Below are 19,881 nucleotides of genomic sequence, written 5' to 3' on the forward strand. Positions count from 1 at the left end.
TTACTAAATCGTCAATTTAGATAGCTACAGATATACTGTAGCTATCTAAATTGATACCCTTGGTAGTCCATTCAAAAATAGCAACGTCACCAAGAATTATAAGACAAAAAGACTACATGAAACTGTCAACCGCTGCGCGAGAATTCGAAAGATAAATCTTTGTAAATTGAACATTTTTAATAAATAACCATGGCTGCTTTGTAACTCGCTTTATCCTTTATGAATTAGTAAAATGTTTTTTAAAGAAACTGAACCTTGTAAGTGATAACTCTGCGTAATTAGTGTTAAAAATGATTAATGATGTTACCTATGATTTATAGACCATCAGAGGTCCACAATGCACGGTGTGTACGGTGAGAGATTCACAATTCGAGGTGATGTTACGAAAATTTTCCTATTAAACGATGGAAATAGAATGGTATCCCGGCCTGTGATATTGGTTAACGTTGACGGACTACTAATGTTTTATGATAAATAGCCAGTCAGTGGGGCCATCGTAATAAATTTCACCAGGATGCTGCGAAGATTCACGGCCATAAATTTTAGACTCCGGTTTCGGATGAAGCCTCGCCCGCGCATCAACTTTAATTAATTCAAGCTGACAGTACGCGGTCCTTTTATCGACTAATCCACTTTAGTGGCAAAGTATTTTTAACGGAGAGAATCGGTTTCCAATATTCCGGGGACGGATAGTTGAGACACGACACTACGCTGTGTGAATATGTAAAAAGTAGTCGAAATTATCACTACCATTTTCAGTGTTCTATTTATTTTTTTATTAAAACGACAAAAAATATTGATCCAACTTGATTTTTCACTCATCGAACCAACACTCTTTTTTCGACTTTGAATGGCAAACAAACTGACGGTCCACCTGATAGAAAGTGGTAACCGTCGCCTATAGATATGAGCAGTACCATGGACATAACAGAGTATACTGCGCCCATGATACCCCCCATGTGTTGCTATTTCTGAGGAATCAGGTGTTAATCCTCTGTAACCAGTAAATTCACGCCATACCCCACCTTTCAAACCAAAACACAGCCATGCAAACACAACTGCTTCACGGTTGAAACACGAATGGGACAGACTTCCATCAAAAGACGCTAATCACTCCGATTTTACCGTGCATATTAATGCATATTATATTTACAAATTTGATGGCTGAAATAAAGAATTATCATTAAGGCTCCTTGACAAAGGACGGTTAATGCTGACAGAATAAATTATTACGCAAATTTAACACAGCACATGACTGGAATTTTAAATGGGCTGCAACATCTGTGGGTTACGGCCGATCAAAGATTATGATACGTTCGATTTTCACGTCTGTCGCTTTCCCGGCTCGTATTCGCAATTTATTGCGATCCCAACCTTGATACCTAGTTGGAGCGATTCTAGAACTCTCGCTGAGATTTTTCGCTTATAAAAATATTATCCTCTGTTAGTTATGGAGTCGATTTCTTTTATTGTGCTTCCCTTGCGTATCCGATCAGAGATTTTTATATCATAAACAACGATCCGACCCAGCTTCGCATGGGTAAATATAATTTCCAAAACATTTTTTTTTATATACCACTGACGTGGCAAACAAGCATATGGCCCACCTGATGGTAAGCGGTCACTGTAGCCTATGAACGCCTGCAATACCAAAGGTATTTCGCGCGCGTTGCCAACCCTGAAGAAACATCTTTACTCCCCTTTTGAAGAACCCCATGTTGTAGTCTCTTGGGAAAACCTCGGCAGTGAGCTCATTCCATAACCTGAGTGTTCGTGGGAGAAAACATCTCTGATATATAATAAATAATATATAACTTATGTCACTCGCTGATAAAGTAGCTTTCTATAGGCGACATTTTAACTTCAGTTAAAAAGTTTTTGAGTTTATCTATTAAAAACAAACAATCAAATGTTTCCTCTTTATAGTATTAGCATATATGTAAGTTACCGTATGGTTTCCGCATAGAATAAGCCAACCTTTCCTTTCCCGTGGATGTCGTAAGAGGCGACTAAGGGAACTTAACAGTCGAAGGATGGGCATGGAGCAGCGTCCCTTTTAAAACATCACCAAATCCTAACTGTGGCTGCCAATCCGCCTGCCAAGTGTTGCAACTACTGGCAGATCCCCCTAAGGGAGAGGCTTATGTTCAGCAGTGGACAGTTAAAGGCTGATATGATGACGATGATGATATTATGATAAGACACATCAGCTCCACTTTTCGAGTTCCATTTTTGAACTTCTTGAAGTAGATAGCATTCACTTTTATATAGAGCACTAGGACTTTGGCCAGACGGATGAGGACGTCAAAGCATCTTTGCTTTTATTGTACGGAATCCTATAAATACTTTATTTACACTACAATTAATATTCACCTTAGAGTTATTTTCCTAGACAGTTTTATCTTTTACTACAATTATTTAATCTAACTATCAAATACAAACACATAAAACAAATTATGTACATTTCATTCATACTGTTCAATTCAGGCAAAAACCTCTCAGAGTCGACAATAGAACCCAGTTTGCCGTAAATCCCACGGGATCCTCGAATCAATGAACGAACCAGGCCGGTCGAGTTAACAATGCCCAATGAACAACAACGCTCATTGGATATGTAACCTTGCAGCTATATAGAATTACTTCGCCATTCCAAGTTATTTCCACATTCCACAAGGTTGCATTTCATTTGCCATTCCTGAAATGGCAAGTTCCGATTCACTGCTATGCGGGACAATGCATATGAATATCTAAAGGGTATGAACACAAGGTTCAATATTGTTTGTATTGCGTAATATTGTACGCTATATAAATTTAGTTAAAACGAAAAGAGCAAATATAGCGGCATAGTGCTACATGAATGTTCATGTCAAAGCATTATGGAACTTTGTGTAAGTTGCCGGAGGTCAGGGTCGACACGTTGGCAGCTGGGTCACTGGCAAACCACATTTTAATTTGCATTTAGTTTATGTAATAATTAATTAAACCTTTATTAACCAAACTAGGCTTCACAATGGAAAATGACCGCAAATGTGGCGAAAAGGCAATTAGCAAATTTACGCTAGTGGATTAAAAAGGACACTTTACACGAATCTTAATATGATTCATTTTTAAGAACCCTTTGACTTCAAGAAGCACTTCGCACTGAAAGTGGATTTGTATTTTTTTAAACGGATGGTAATAGAATGGTAACCCCGCCTGGGTTATCGATATACATGTGTACACTGACGAGGCACCATTGAAAAATGATAAATGAGATTAAATTCAAGTCAGTTGACCCATGTTGACGAATTCATAAATAATTAACCAAGATGATTTCTAGGAGGAACCGCGTGAATGTCGACCTGATAAAGAATATTGCTAGCAAAGAGGCTGTTAGATCATCATTACTAATAATCCCTTTCTCTCCGGCAAACGTAGTTTTGCCTTTTATCACCACCAACTTGAGAAATAAGAAATAATGTCCTCGCATTTTCTCTTATCAAGATAACAACTATCTTTTTTCAAGTTGAAGTAAACAAGACACATTTTACTCCATTTGGAAACTATTTATTTGTAAAATAAAAATAATAAATTGTTAATTTTATTTAATAATTTAAGCATGACAATGCAAAAAGAATGTAATTACAAGATGGCGGCTACTCGACCAAAAACAATACAATCAATAAATTGGCAACCAAAGCATCAACCGAAATCTTTGATCAATCATACGAGAGGCTCGTAAACTGTCATGTGTCACAGATTAGAAGTGGTTCAAGTCAATTCGGTTCAGCGGTTTCGGAGATCACCGTGAACAAATATTGTGACATGGGACTTTTATTTAGTTTTTTTCCTGATATATACTTGTAATAAAATTGTACATGTAAAATAAAATACGAGAGAATTCAGTTGAATTCAGTTCAGAAACTATCTATTGGTTGACTTAAAAACCTTATGTAAATATGAAGTCAAATATTTTAGGACTTTTTTAATTTCTTATTTAAGTTTTTTATATAGAATCTATTTTATTTATTTATTCTTTATTGTACACAAACAATTACAAACATATAATATATATTAAATAAGGATGTACAACAGGCGAGCTTAACTCTGTAAGAGTTCTCTTCCAGCAAACCCTGAGTGGAGAGGAGCATTAATTACCAGCGGGCAGTGTGCGTACAATAATAGAAGGAAACAGTATAGTTGTTTCTATTAGGAAATAATAAATATATTGACATATATACAAAGTAATTCAAATAATTAAAATCAAAATACATACATATCTGTATATAATAATACATATACATATATACATAAAAATAAAATGTCTCTTCACTTACAAAATACGTATATATACATACATAGACATAATAAGTTTATGTGGACAGAAGATGCTCTTTTAATCTACACTTGAATATATTCAGTGATTGACTTTCATTTCTATTATTACTTATAAATACATATTTTGCATGCCATCCTCTGGCGCCACACTCTTGTACTTCAATCATTATACCAATGTAATATTTGCCCAGAAATAAATACTTTTTTATGCAACTTAGAATTGCAAACAAGCTGACGGCCCACCTGATGGAAAATAGTAACCGTCGCCTACAGACATGAGCAGTACCATGGACATTACAGTACACATACATACAGTTTCGCCTATGATACCCCCCATGCGTTGCCATTCCTGAGGACTCAGGTGTTATTCCTCTGTACCCTGTAAATTCATTGCCATATCCCAGCCTTCAAACCGAAATACAGCCATACAAACACAATAATAGTGTAGCTTTGTTACGTCTATATTTAACTAGCTTTTGGTCCTTTGTTGGCATAGATTTCTGAAGTAGGAAACTCGATGAAAATAGACCATTGTCAGATAACTATCAAAATGAAACATACTCTGGATTTTAAGTTAAACCTGCAAGAACACGACTGTGAAAATCGCATCCAATTTGGTGGAATAATTTTTGCGTTATAGAGGAACAAACATACATACATACTGACAGACTGACAAAATCTCTAAAAATTCTTATTTGGACCCCTGTACCATATTTCTTTTTTTTTAATTTATTTATTTGGTAATACATAGATAACAGTACATAACAATGGACGATAAAACAATATAAGTCCTCTATGATCAACCTCATCTATCGAGGTATACAAATACACAAACATATATATATATAATTTCTCTATATACTACATAATCTCCCATGTATAGACATCGTTTATTTGCAATCTTATTATATAAATAAGATACCTCTAAGAAAATTCAAGAGCAATTATTATATAAGCATAACAAGACAATATTGGCAACATTCGAAGTTCTAGGTCGTGTCATCAGACACTTGTATGAGTTGGCCACGATATGCACATTGCGGACTGCGGTACTACAAGTACGTGTAAAGGTCACCAGTACTAACTGATCAATAAAGCCGTTTTCAACCACCCACGCACAGAGGGGTGTTGATTTTGGAACCTTGGCTCGGTGCATGCCTGTGGCGTCTTAGTTATATATATATATATATATATATATATATATATATAACTAAACGGCCACACACACACATATATGGTATATATACTAGCTGATCCCGTAAACGTTGTGTTACCACTTATTGCGAAATATAAAAATCGCAATTAAAATACAGGGGTTGATCGTAAAACGATGAAAATTTAAAGTAGTATGTATTTTTCAATGCTAAATTATAATAAAATAAAAATAAAAAAATATGTCAAAAAAATAAAAAAATAAATATTTTGGGGTGGGTCACCCTTATCATTGAGGGGTATGAAAAATAGATGTTGGCCGATTCTCAGACCTACCCAATATGCACACAAAATTTCATAAATATCGGTAAAGCCGTTTCGGAGGAGGATATATATATATTACCTATTATACATTTTTTACTACCATGCAAACACATGCAAAAATATAAGAATTTTTAGTACCACTCAAATCTCCCAGGCTTGTATGGTACGCTTTACATGTCGTTCTCAAATAATTGGCTAATTTACATTTTGTGATAGTCGACATTAATATTCTACCGTATGGTAAGCAAGGTTGGACAGAATATATGCTGTTAGTTTGAATTTTATATTTTTGGCTTTAGTACTGTTTCACAAATTATTTTATTATGTACTGGTGACCAACTCTTCCCGCTGACTTATTGAAAATAAAATACCCTGTACCCGTTGACAGTAGCCTTCTATAGGTGAAAGAATCCTTATAATGAATTACATTTTTTTACATTTTTATTGAACCCATTTAAATTTCACGCCAAAACACTAAGAACTGTCATAGCGTCTTGTATGACGTCACGCCCTGACAAACAACAGAAACTTTGTTTACAAAACTATCCGTCAGTAGAAAAACATTTCTACATTACCCAAAGATAAGTGTTCGTTCAGACGAAGATGCGGGCAACAATTAGTTCTACTAATGTAAATTTGAAAGGGGGAAAAGGGATTTTTAGCAATGGAGTTTGACAGCCCCATTGCTAGCAATATGCCCTATTAGGTCGACCTCCACGTGGTTCCCCCTGGAAACCATCGTGAACAATTCTTGTTGATTCGTCACGATGTGCTAACTGACCTACTTCATCTTCATTTATCATCCTTAACTATTACCTCGCTAGTGTATACCGATAGCACAGGCGGGGTAAAAATTCCATTATCACCCATTAAAAAAAAATATAAATTTGAAAATTCATAAAGATGTTAGATTGTTTATATGTGTTACTCAATTACGATTAAATAGCTAAACTAATGTAATAAAATTTTATAGACCACATTAATTCTTAGCCTAGATCAATATTTCTCAATTTTTTCATAACTATCGCCTCTTTAGAAAAAAATAATTCCAACATTACTCTGTTATAAGCTCAGATGAATTACTATGTACCAATATCTATGGTTATAAATTATAAAAGCGCTAAGAACAAGAAATTATATAAAAGGAGTGATAAAATTGTCAATTCATAGCAAAGAGCTAGTGTATAGAAAATGTTATACGGCCGTATAACCCTACCAAATTCACATACAACCTGCTTGCATACTATCTTCATAAACTGTGTCGAATATATAATATAGTAATGTAAACTTTATCATTGACAAATAAGCCTGCCTTCTATGAATTGAGAAAAATGACAACAGTTGGAGATACTGTATCTTTCGTCCTCTTTTTACTAATTATATTTGCATAAGAAGAAAGGAGGCAACCATATGATTTACTGTTTTTATTTTATCACTCCTTCTATATAATTCCTTGTTCTTAACGTAGAAAGAGAATATTATCCTGAATCTATGTTTAAAATACAAGCGAAACCCGCATTTGTCTATGGATACATTATGAAAAGTATGCAAGTCAAAGATATAGGAAATAAGTAGTCATACTATGTCTATGCAACGGAAGTACAACTTGGAAAGACACATGTAAGAAAGACAAGGTTTAGATTTACATAAAGGACGTAAGTACGTTATACTGAGTCTATGAAACATTTTTTTTTAACCTTAAATATTACATATCTATTTAATTCTCTACAATAGAATTATACTCGTTGATAATTTACAGAATATATATCAGACTATCCCGCCTTCAATTCAAGAACTGCTTAAATGTACTACTACTTATGTTATATGCCTTTTTTTGAATTTGTCTCAGCTAGCTTTGGAGATTTATTAAACAAAGACTTTTTAAAGCTTATAAGTATTTTGTAACTAATGAAGAAGATATGGCGACTCCGTCTTGTTATAACCCGATTATAGAAAATACATTACTGAAGATTAGGCTGTATGCCTCAGTACCTTTGCCATTCCCTGAGTGGGATAAATTAAATTACTACTACTGGGTCTATGGTTTACTGATAGAGGACGCTATTGTTAAGTCCGCCATATATACACTTACAAATAAATTTGTCCATTGAAGTTTGTATAAATATTTAAGTCACACGAGCAATTCCGCTGAACATAGTAAGTGTAGTATAAAAAAGCTATTTCAAATATAATCATATTTCTCAAATCCTCCATAATAGACGCGGTGCTGGAAAATCGCGGGGACAAACACTATGGAGACGTCGCCATGAATAAATTTATAATATTTTACATAGTAAAATTCACCGCAGACATTACCACGAGGTCGCTCAAACAGTTGACTTCATTACCATTATTTTATTAGTATTTGCATTTAGTTACGAAGTCTTAACGGCTAATAATAGGGGGGGAAGGGATTCCTTTTTAAAATCGGTTAAAAAGATCGTACACTAACTCTGTCCTGTTGCTAGACAGCTAGACTTACGAAACTGCTTCAGTTTGAAGTGCGAGATACGATAATCAAATTAAAAGGTACAGAGAGATAACACCTTAGTTCGGGGGGAAAGGGAATTGTTGGTAATGGGGTCTAACAACCCATTGCTAGCAATACCATATCTGATTGACCTCCACACGATTCACCCTAGTGACCATTGTCAATAAATCTTGTAGAAATCGTTACAACATACCATTACCAGAGGGAGACTTTGTACAAAAGTCGATTGCTTGGGTACCTCTGTCCCATTCGTGTTTCAACCGTGAAGCAGTTGTCTTTGCATGGCTGTGTTTCGGTTTGAAAGGTGGGATATGGTAGTGAATTTACAGGATACAGAGGAATAACACCTGAGTCCTCAGGAATGGCAACGTATGGGGGGTTTCATGGGCGAAACAGTATACTCTGTTATGTCCATGGTACTGCTCATGTCTATAGGCGACGGTTATCACTTTCTATCAGGTGGACCGTCAGCTTGTTTGCCATTCTAAGTTGTATAAAAAAAAAACTGACCTGCCTTCATTCTCACCTATCATCTTCTCACTGGTGCCCCGCCAACGTGCACGGATCGCACCAGTGGATTACCATCCCATTATCGCTTATCACCCATAAAATAAAACAAACTTAGTCCTCGAGAATGGCAACGTATGAACGAAAATGCCATGAGAATCAACGTCGTATTCTCTAATGAGCATGCTACAGTTCATGTCTATAGGCGACGGTTACCACTTTCCATCAGGTGGACCATCAGCTTTATTTTAAATATAAAATTGTAATCTTTTACTGCGTGGACGTATGTGGATGGTGACGTCACGGGGCAGGGACAGGGCGGGTGACGAGAGTGGGCGGACCACGTTACACCCACACGAACCATCCAACAAACCCTAATAAATAAAATGCTTTTAATATGGGCGTACCCAACCATCCATTTCACAAACAAGTACATTTTACACCCCAAAAAACAGAAGTATTAATATATTATTTCTTATTTTAAAAACGAATAAAACGTTCAGACGAACAAAGAGATATATCGTAGACACTAGTTTTTTTTATTTTTTATTTTAATCGATGATAAACTGGCATACAGCTCATCTGATGGTAAACGGTCATTGCAGCCTATGGACGCCTGCAACACTAAATGTACGCATTGCCAACCCTAAAGAAACCGGGTAAAGGGATTGTTAGCAATGGAGTTCGACATTGCTAGCAATATGCCCTATCAGGTCGACCTCCACGTGGTTCCCCCTGGAAACCATTGTGAACAATTCTTGTTGAATTCGTCACGATGGGCTAACTGACCTGCTTCATCCTCATCTATCATCCCTCACTGGTGCCCCGCCGGTGTATACCGCTAGCGCGGGTGGGGTCACCATTCCATTATCACCCATTAAAAAAAAACCCTAAAGAAACCTTGATATACCCTTGTTGGAAAAAAAAACTAAATTATTTTAAAAAAGATTTAGAATAATTTTGAATGCGGACATGCAGTTGTTTGTTCCGTGAGGAAAAACGCCAAGTTCGATCATCATAAAGTTAACATGAGATCAACACAGGGGTGTTTTTTCGTTTTTCAATACATTGGGTTTTCAAACCATTGAAATGTCACGAGTATATATGTTAATCTAGCTTAGGAACTATTCTACGAGTATGTACAGGGCTTTACGTTGGTTAAAAATTTATTTTTAAATAATTATAATTGTTACTAGTTGAACGCTATGTTTTCACCCGCGTAAATCAGCATATAAAGTAATCTACATGTTAAGTTGGTATATAACCTACCCGTATACCAAATTGTATTAAAATCCGTTTAGAAATTTTTGCGTGAAAGAGTAACAAACATCCATTAATTGATCGTTACAAACTTTCGCCTTTATTATTATAATTTTTTTTTATACAATTTAGAATGGCAAACAAGCTGACGGTCCACCTGATGGAAAGTGATAACAGTCGCCTATAGACATGAGCAGTACCGTTGACATAACAGAGTATACTGTTTCGCCTATGATACCCCCCCTGCGTTGCCATTCCCGAGGACTCAGATGTTATTCCTCTGTACCCAGTAAATTCACGCCATATCCCACCCTTCAAACCGAAACACAGCCATGCAAACACAACTGCTTCACGGTTGAAACACGAATGGGACAGAGGTACCCCAGCAATCGACTTTTGTACAAAGTCTCCCTCTGTTTTTTTTTTTCTTTCTTTACGAACTTCCACTTTAAAAATGTGCGTATTAATAATTTTATGTCTATATATCTATAGATAATTTTAAACAAATATTTTGAACACTTCGAAGAGATTAAAAGAGAAGCCTCTAAAGCACATTGTTTGTCACTGAAATTTAAACTAATATGATAAAGAAGTAAGACCTGATATGGTTTGTTTAACAAAATATAAACAAAATAAAATAACATTTTTTTAATAATTCTTTCACTTAAAGAAAGCTACATTATCAGCCAGTAACAAGAGTTACTTTATTTTGTTTAAAAAAAAACCGTGCGAAGACCTGTCGTTAATAATAATAAATAGTTAAATAATTTGCAAAACCTAAAAGTAACATCGTAAATGCGTAATGCATTTTATAGCTAGCTAGCTGTAAAACCTAAAGTTGGCATGTTTATTATATACTTGTGAATCAAGCTATTAATATTCATACTGAACCCTAGGCAGGATGGCGGAGGAATTGTCGTGTACACAATATACCTTTTAGTATAATAGCGTATTTTATGACCCCATGAATAAACAAGGAAATATATTTTTCCTCGGTTCACTGCTTTCTTAATATATGTATGTAAGACCTACCTCCATATACGTTATATTTGAACAACTATTGTTTTTTTTTTAAATGGCAATATTTTTTTATACAACCATTTTATACACCTGATTGGAAGTGATAGCTGTCGACGATTCTTTTTTAATCAAAAGACTTTATTCCCTTTTTGATCCTGACAAAAGTCAAGTCGGTTTTTCTATAATCAATAAATTCGCATAATTACTGAACCAATTTGGACCAAAACCGTCAGGAATACTGGACAAAAACCGAGATGGTAACTTCACTAGACCTAATAATCCGAGTATTTTAAAAAACCGACCTTTTTACCTTGGGTTAAGCTACAAACATATAGACGTAACCACGTAACTTTAGAGACGATCCAAATTCTTTTGTTTCTTCGCATTAAAAAAAAATAAAAAAAGAAAGAAAAACATAAAAACATTATATTTACACTTGTCAAAACTATCGTCTTTTTTGTACAAGAAAGAATAACAACAGTATCGACAACACCAGGATGATTATCATCAGGAAAAGGAACAACACTACATTATCTCGCCTCGTCAGTACCTCAATAATCCCCGTTTGGACCGGCTGACAGTTACACGATTTGAAATCTCTTATATTCAGCGAGTTATCTGAACTCAGACAAAATAGACTAGCACGATTTGTTCTTTTTCTGCAGTCATCCGTTTTGGAATTCTTGGATTCTGGGTCAAAAAACCTAGAGCGACTCTTAGCTAAACTGGCCATCTTCTTTAATTCCGTAGGAGATCCGTCATTTTTGCGTTTGCTACGGTTAAAGATTTGGCTTGCTTTCGTTGTTTTGGTTAGACTAGTGGTGCTTGGCAGGTTTGGCCGGAACCGGCTCGAGTGTGAAGCACCAGCGACTTGCAATTTGAGGACAGCTCGTTTGTTACATTTAATGCTTTTTGCGGATCGAGAAGGAACTAGGTCGCTGTCGAAGGAAGTGCCTGGAGACAAATGGCACGGGTGAGGTAATGATTATTGGGTGTAGTAAAAAGGATTTTTCTTTTTGATGGGTGAAAATGGTATGGTATCCCCGCCTACGCTAACGGGATACGCCGGCGGAACACCAGTGAAGGGTGATCGATGAAAATGAAAACAGGCCAGTTAGCCCATCATGATGAATTCATCAGGAATTAAAGCATGATAGTTTCTAGGGGGAACCGCGAGGTCGATCTGGTTGGGTATATTGCTAGCAATGGAATTCTCAGTCTCATGTTTGATATAGATATAGTTTTTTTTTTTTTTAATGATAATGGAATACAATAGTGGAATATATAACCCCGTCTACGCTATCATTGATGACAGGGTACAAATGAGAAATGATAGATGGGGCTGAAATCAGGTCAGTTGGAGTTCTTCAAAAAAGGAGTAAAGAGGTCGACAGATCCTTTCAACATAATGGCAAAACTCATTTGTTTTGCTATCAACTTGTAGAGAAGCCGAGTATGTTTGAATTCAACATAATAATAGATGCGAGCCTACCATCACTAGTATTTCACACGCGAATTTTGACAAATAACTAGTAATATATTGATTGACCAGAATAAAAATTGCTCTATGTCCTTTTCCACCATCATATCAGGCATCAACTGTCCACTGCTGAACAGAGACCTCTCCCTATTGAGGGTTTTGCTAGATGCCACGCTTGGTAGACGTGATGGTAACCGCAGCTAGGCGTGTTATTTCTGCTGCCCATCCCTCACCCATGAAAATCCCTTAGTCGCCTCTTACGACACCCACAGGAAAGGAGGGGGTGGCCAATTTCATGCCGGAACCAAACGGCACTACCAAATACGAAATGTCATTAAATTTCGTATCCTTGAACCATAAGCTGCCAAAAAACTTACTTTCACATTTTATAATAATACCAGTAATTATTTTTCTGGCCTGATCGAACTTGCTTTTTAATAAACAATTCATATGCAAGTGTTGTGTCGCACAGCTGTCCGAATAAGTAACGAATTAATGACATGTTTCAAATACATTGAATATTCATATCCCGCTGTCTACTTAAAGGGAACTCCCATACAGAGTAAACCATTGACAAAAGAATAAAAATTCAGATAGAACCGACACTGGCGTTAATTTAAATTCACTGAAACGCTTTAACGACACATTGCAAGCAACACAGTTAGAGGAAGCGTCCCGTACACTCGCGAGTGTAAAAAATAAATTTGTAACAAACCTGGTAAGGAAAAAATTGGTACTTCACAAACACGACTATTATTTGTACCGAGTCTATTTATTCTTATGCCATCGACAGACCATCGTCACGTGCGCTCCAGGCCACGATTGCTCAATGGCGACTCCTTTTCGCATTGTATTCATTGATTGATCACTAATTGATGAATGTTTACGATGGCCCAGTTAGCAGTTGGCAGGTCAGGCGGTCGCTTTCTACAAAAGGGTTGCTTTTTACCAATTTCCAAAAGGTAGAGGATTTCAATTAGTCTAAAATTTACGTACCTGCATTATGCATTACGTCAGTAATTAATAATTAAAAAAAAAAATATAAACGCAATTTGGGATACTATAGATCTGAGTCTTTGAAATATAGTGCTAAAGAAGAATGGAGAAAATTAACTGTAAAGATCGAATTAATAATAAGGAGGTCCTATCTAGGGTTAAAGAAAAGAGACAAATTATAAGAACTATGAGGTCAGATGGGAGAAAATATTAGGACACTTGATAGGACACGAGGAACTTACGAACATTATAATAGAAGGAAGGAGGGGAAGTGGGAGACCAAGATATAGTTACATCAGGTAGATCAAGGAAGGAGTCGGTGTCGTATCGTATCAAGAGGTGAAGAGACTCGCTGAAAATCATAGTGAGTGGCAAGAGCTCCACCGACAAGAACGCAGGCCCTCTAGACAAGTGGCAAGCAAATTTGTCAATGGAATCGACATCGCTAGCGAGTCTGTGAGATAGAATGAGATAGCAACACCAGATAACTCACTCCATTTGTCTAGAGGCTCAGTAGGGCCTCTGTCGTCGTCTGTCTGTTCTCCTCGGTCTGGTCTTGATAGATATATAGCATATAATAGAATTTGAACTTGAATAGAATAGACAGATATATAATATATAAAATAAAATATATACACTCCTCGCAAAAATTAAGGGAACATAAAAATTTTTGAAATTTTTGGGTGATTTTCAACAGGCTGTATTACAGTGAAAAATAATCGTACAGGAAATTTAAAAAAAGGGTTTTGAAGCTTGAAAACTCTAGTTTTCAGATTTTTTAGTGAAAAAAATTTTTGAGCTCCGGTTTCCATGCAATTCTTAAACAAAGCTGAAAATAAATTTTTTCTAAATTTTCTAGGTTTCGTTTTTCACCCTATGGGCATGGAAAAATTTTTTCGAGCTACTCCATTGTATAGGTCTCTTAGCGTGTTTATTCAGCTTCAAAAATCGCTTTGGATGGCTCAATTACGACCATTTGTCTCCGAGATATCGAACTTTGAATGCAAAAGCATCCTTTTCCATTCAACTGCTAATATCTCTGGAACTACTGGTCGCACAGCAAGCGGGCGCCGAGTTTCTTTATCTGCATAAAATTTTCTTGATTTTTTTCGATTTTTTTTTTGATAATGAATTTTTAAAAAACAAAAAATTGAGTAAAAAGTGAAAAACAAATGAAATTATTGATTTTTGAATGGATTAGGGTGAGTTTAAGGGACAAAAACCTTGTTCCCTTATTTTTTCCAAAATTTCAATCAATTGGTCCGGGAAAAACCGTTGAACTGATCGCTCCAGGGAGTTAGTGGGTTCTTTAAGGAACAATAGACTGTAAAATTTTCCTCAAACCTTAGCTTTCCCGCCCATATTAGCGAAGATACAGCCAAGTAACCAAAAAAGAGAAAAAGTCACTTTTTTCCACTTTTTTCAATTCAATGTTAGAGGTGGAAAAAAATTTTTTCTTCACTAACTCTTGACTGTGCTTAATTGGAAATTTTATTCAGATAAAGAAACTCGGCGCCCGCTTGCTGTGCGACCAGTAGTTCCAGAGATATTAGCAGTTGAATGGAAAAGGATGCTTTTGCATTCAAAGTTCGATATCTCGGAGACAAATGGTCGTAATTTAGCCATCCAAAGCGATTTTTGAAGCTGAATAAACACGCTAAGAGACCTATACAATGGAGTAGCTCGAAAAAATTTTTCCATGCCCATAGAGTAAAAAACGAAACCTAGAAAATTTAGAAAAAAATTATTTTCAGCTTTGTTTAAGAATTGCATGGAAACCGGAGCTCAAAATATTTTTTCACCAAAAAATCTGAAAACTAGAGTTTTCAAGCTTCAAAACCCTTTTTTTAAATTTCCTGTACGATTATTTTTCACTGAAATACAGCCTGTTGAAAATCACCCAAAAATTTCAAAAATTTTTATGTTCCCTTAATTTTTGCGAGGAGTGTAGTAAAAATATTCAGACTCACTGATAGAACGCTCCCTTAAAATTGTGCTAACATCGATATCACCCTGTATAATAAGACACCGGCTTAACTGATTCAGATACTGAAGCCTTTAAATCTCTACTTGGCGTCTGAAGGACAATCCCAAAATCTCATCGTATTGCAACAAGAAGCGTCCTCATATAAAATGTATAAATCCCTCGGCGCAGAAGCAGTAAATATTCATTTGCGACGATCGCGTTACCCCTGATCTGAAGTTGTTTAAACCTCTCGTTATGAGGTATATTTATATTTATGAGTTAAAAACAAATATATAAAAAATAATATATTAAATTAACAATATTTGAATTTTTCTCTTGTGGTCCCGGCATAGAATAGGCCACCCCTTGCTTTCCCGTAGGAGTCATTAGAGGCGACTAAGAGAGGGCGAAGGATGGACAGCAGCGTCCTTTATAAAACAACTCTAATGCCTAACTGCGCTTGCCAATCCGCCTGCTAAACGTGGCATCTACTGGCAACCCCAAAGTAAAGGGGGAAGCTTATGTCCAGCAGTGGACAGTTAAAGACTAATATGTTGATGATTAAAATTTACCAAACGTGTGCCTACAAGGGTTACTCGCAACAATCAGTTTTTTTTTTAATTGCCCAAACTTCAACTGTCTCAAAATTTAAATTGGACGAACACGGGAGTAAATTCAACCCTCCCAATAGGGGGAAAGGGATTGTTAATAACCGAGTGTAATGGCCCTATTGCTAGCAATATAATCTATCAGGTCGACCTCCACGCAGTTCCCCCTGGAAACCATTGTTATTAAGTCTCACTGAATTCGTCACAATGGACTAACTGACCTACTTTCATTCACACTGGAGTCCCGCCAGTGTATACCGATATCGCAGGCGGGGTTACCATTTCATTATCAGCCATAAAAATCTTACCAATAGGGATATAAGAACCCCTTTAATACGGAATTCTAATAAAATACATTAATTTAAATTGCAAAACGCATTATGGACAATTCGAGCAGCAATAATGCAAACTCAATAGTTCAAGGTGAAGTCAGTGTCAAATAATAAAATCGAAAACAATGTAAATATATTCTGAACAATGTAAATGTATTTATGGAATAACACCCCTGTCCGTACCTATATATATATATATATATATATATATATATATATATATATATATATATATATATATATATATATATATATATATATATATATATATATATATATATATTACCGTAGCACAGCACGACATCGAACGATTTTACGGTAGGTCGTGACCAAATAGAGAAACTAAACATATGTAGATGTACAAAGACGATTTAACATTGAAAAAATTAACAATGTCTAAGATAATAAAATTGCATATATTTTTTGTACCCTTCCATATCGAGACGAAAATCAAACGATATCATGTCATTGAACTAAACGTATAGTACTTATTAGATTACATTTATGTTATACCAAAAGATAGATAGATAGATAGATTACTCTTTATTGTTTCCTCCAAAAGATTACAGTAGTAACCTTATTATAAATATAAACAATTACAAGAAATGATCACAGTGAGAAATCAATGTGCAGCTTTGTAGCTACAAGCGATTTCTTCCAGGCAACATTTGGATAGAGAGGAGTAATATGTTTTAACTTACCAGGTTGTGAATGTCTCTTGGGTTCGGTGACAGCGGTCGGCGACATGGGCTCGGCACCGCGAGACACGATCCGCCGCAGTTCAGCGTTGTGGCCCGGTGTGTCCACCTTCCACGGCTTGAGTTCCTTGATACCGTCCGCGTGGACTTCCAGCATGAATGACTCGATTAATTCCTTGCCTGGTAGATGGACAAACGACATTTTAGATATCACAAAATGCTGACAAGGGCATTCGACAAACTCAAATATTAACAAGAAAAATTTAACCTAATAGATATCAAGGGTAAAGGAGAAGACAAGCCTTACAATATAAGGTACTTGCTTCTACCCACAATTTCATTCGCGTGAGTGGAATATGTTCACAAAACGAATTTTATAATAGTTTTTTTTATGCAACTTAGAATGGCAAACAAGCTGACGACCCACCTGATGGAAAGTGGTAACCGTCGCCCATAGACATGAGCAATACCATGAATCATGGTTGCTCCCATGCGTTGCCATTACTGAGGACTCAGGTATTATTCGTCTGTACCCTGTAAATTCACTACCATATTCCACCCTTCAAACCGAAACACAGCCATGCGAACACAACAGCTTCACGGTAGAAACACGAATGGGACAGAGGTACCCAAGTAAACGACTTTTGTACAAAGTCTCTTTTTGTATTAAAGTACTTTGTACAAAAGTCTTGGTTTAGCTGTTAAGGCGCCAAGAAGTAACAAACAAACTTCCTTTCACATATATAACAATAGTAAGGTTATTTAGATGGGTCTCTGCATGGTCCTCGCTAGGACCCAACGTGGTTTTTTTTAATGGATGATAATGGAATGATATCCCCGCTTGCGCTATCGGTATACGCTGGCAGAGAACCAGTGAGGGATGATAGGTGAAAATGAAAAGGCAGGTCAGATAATCCATCGTGATGAATACACCTGATACAGCCCGATGGTTTTCAGGAGGGACTACGTGGAGCTCGACCTGATAGGGTATATTGCTAGCAATGGAACTGATAGTCCGCATTACTAACCCCCCCCCCCCCCCCCAAGCCAACATGGTTAACACGAATTAATCGCGATGAGCTAACTGACCTGGCTTCGTCTTTACCTATCCTCCATCAGTAGAACTATACCAGCGTTTACAAATACTGCAGGCAGGATTACCGTCCCATTTTGGTCTAAAAACTATAAGAATATATGGAAACAAATATAACTTCGGTGCCACACAAACAAAACTAAAAGTTTATTTGGCCCCAACAGAAAACTGATCCGATTAGACGAGGAGCTTACTCAATTAAGACTATTTATTTATTACTTTATCTTCAGTGAGAACACTTTTATACTTACACGGGCTTGTTTTATTACATAATTTTTATTTCGCTACAATATTAACATTATCGAAGAGGTAAAGGTAAAAGTTCTTTGATCTACACAAAAAAAAAAATACAATTTTATTTATTGTTTTTCAGTTCCTTTGATGTTGTTTCGCTGTTTTTGTTAAAGAGTTATTATAATATTTATCCGTGTAAAGTACTTATAAAATTGTAGGAAAATTTTTTGCTTAATAACATAATTTTTTTTTTTGTTTATTTGAAATTCAAATTCATATCATCTTTATTTAAATAGACTCGTTTACGAGCACTTTTAAATCGTCATTTGTTTTTTAATCTACTGCAGGGTTCGGAAGGTTGCTATCTGTTGAGAAGAGCCCGCAAGAAACTCAACAGTTACTCTTTTAAATCTCTGTTAACATTATGTGTTATTTATTTAAATGTACTATGTCTAAAATTGCATGGCCATTAAAAAGCCCGTGCATGTTCGACTAACACCGTGCACGCTTGTCATTCAAGTAAACGTTTAGAGTATAGAGAGCTTATTATAACATTTTTGTTTGATGTGTGAAAATGCTATGGTAACCCCGCCTGCGCTAACGGGATACGCTGGCGGAGCACCAGTGAAGGGCGATAGATGAGAATGAAAACAGGCCAGTTAGCCCATCATGATGAATTCATTAGGAATTAACCATGATAGTTTCCAGGAGAAACCGTGAGGAGGTCGACCTGGTTGGGTATATTGCTAACAATGGGATACCCAGTCTCCATTACTTACAATCCCTTTCCCCCCTATTATAACATTTAATGGCCATTCCCATTTTGCTACCATATATTAACGGCGCTAATCAAACATAATGTAGTTTAACATTCAAGTAAATTTGAGGTTAAAGAAAGACATATACTGTTCCAGCAAACGATTTTCTGCCACATAATTTTTTTCTGGACAGAACCACCCTAATAACTTAGCGGTATAAAATACACTTTACAACCTATTTCAATACCTACCAAATATACATAAAGAAATGCATAAAAATCGGTCGAGCCGTTTCGAAAGACTTCGACCACAGACACCGTGACACGAATTTTTATATATAAAATTTTATCCCGGCCAATAGATAAACCCTGGGGGCAAGTGTCGTTCAACTGTCACGTGACCGCTGACTGGCTGGTTTATAGCGTTCATAATATGAATTAGCAGGGGGGAGAGGGGATTGATAGTAATGGAAATTAACAAACCCATTGCTAGCAATATGCCCTATTAGGTCGACCTCCACGCGGTTTCCCCTGGAAACTATTGTGATTGTTATATTGTTAGTCACGATAGGCCAAGTGACCCGCTTTATCCTCACCTATCATCCCTCACTGGTGCCCGGCCGGTGTATACCGTTAGGCGCAGGCG

At 36.3% G+C, this 19,881-nt stretch overlaps 1 protein-coding gene across 4 annotated transcripts in view; it reads right to left on the minus strand.

Moving 5' to 3' along the window:
- LOC113520721 (protein real-time) overlaps positions 1 to 19,881 on the minus strand; it is an 84,225-nt gene that overhangs the window by 17,538 nt on the left and 46,806 nt on the right. For all 4 annotated transcript variants that reach the window (XM_052897478.1, XM_052897477.1, XM_052897480.1 and 1 more), the window contains exon 5: positions 17,155 to 17,331. In XM_052897478.1, the coding sequence (XP_052753438.1) occupies positions 17,155 to 17,331 (177 nt within the window). The remainder of the gene's footprint in view (positions 1 to 17,154; positions 17,332 to 19,881) is intronic.

This window comes from Galleria mellonella, unplaced genomic scaffold (assembly GCF_026898425.1).
Source record: "Galleria mellonella isolate WM207_F2 unplaced genomic scaffold, CSIRO_AGI_GalMel_v1 utg36, whole genome shotgun sequence".
In the NCBI taxonomy this organism is placed as follows: Eukaryota; Metazoa; Arthropoda; class Insecta; order Lepidoptera; family Pyralidae; genus Galleria; species Galleria mellonella.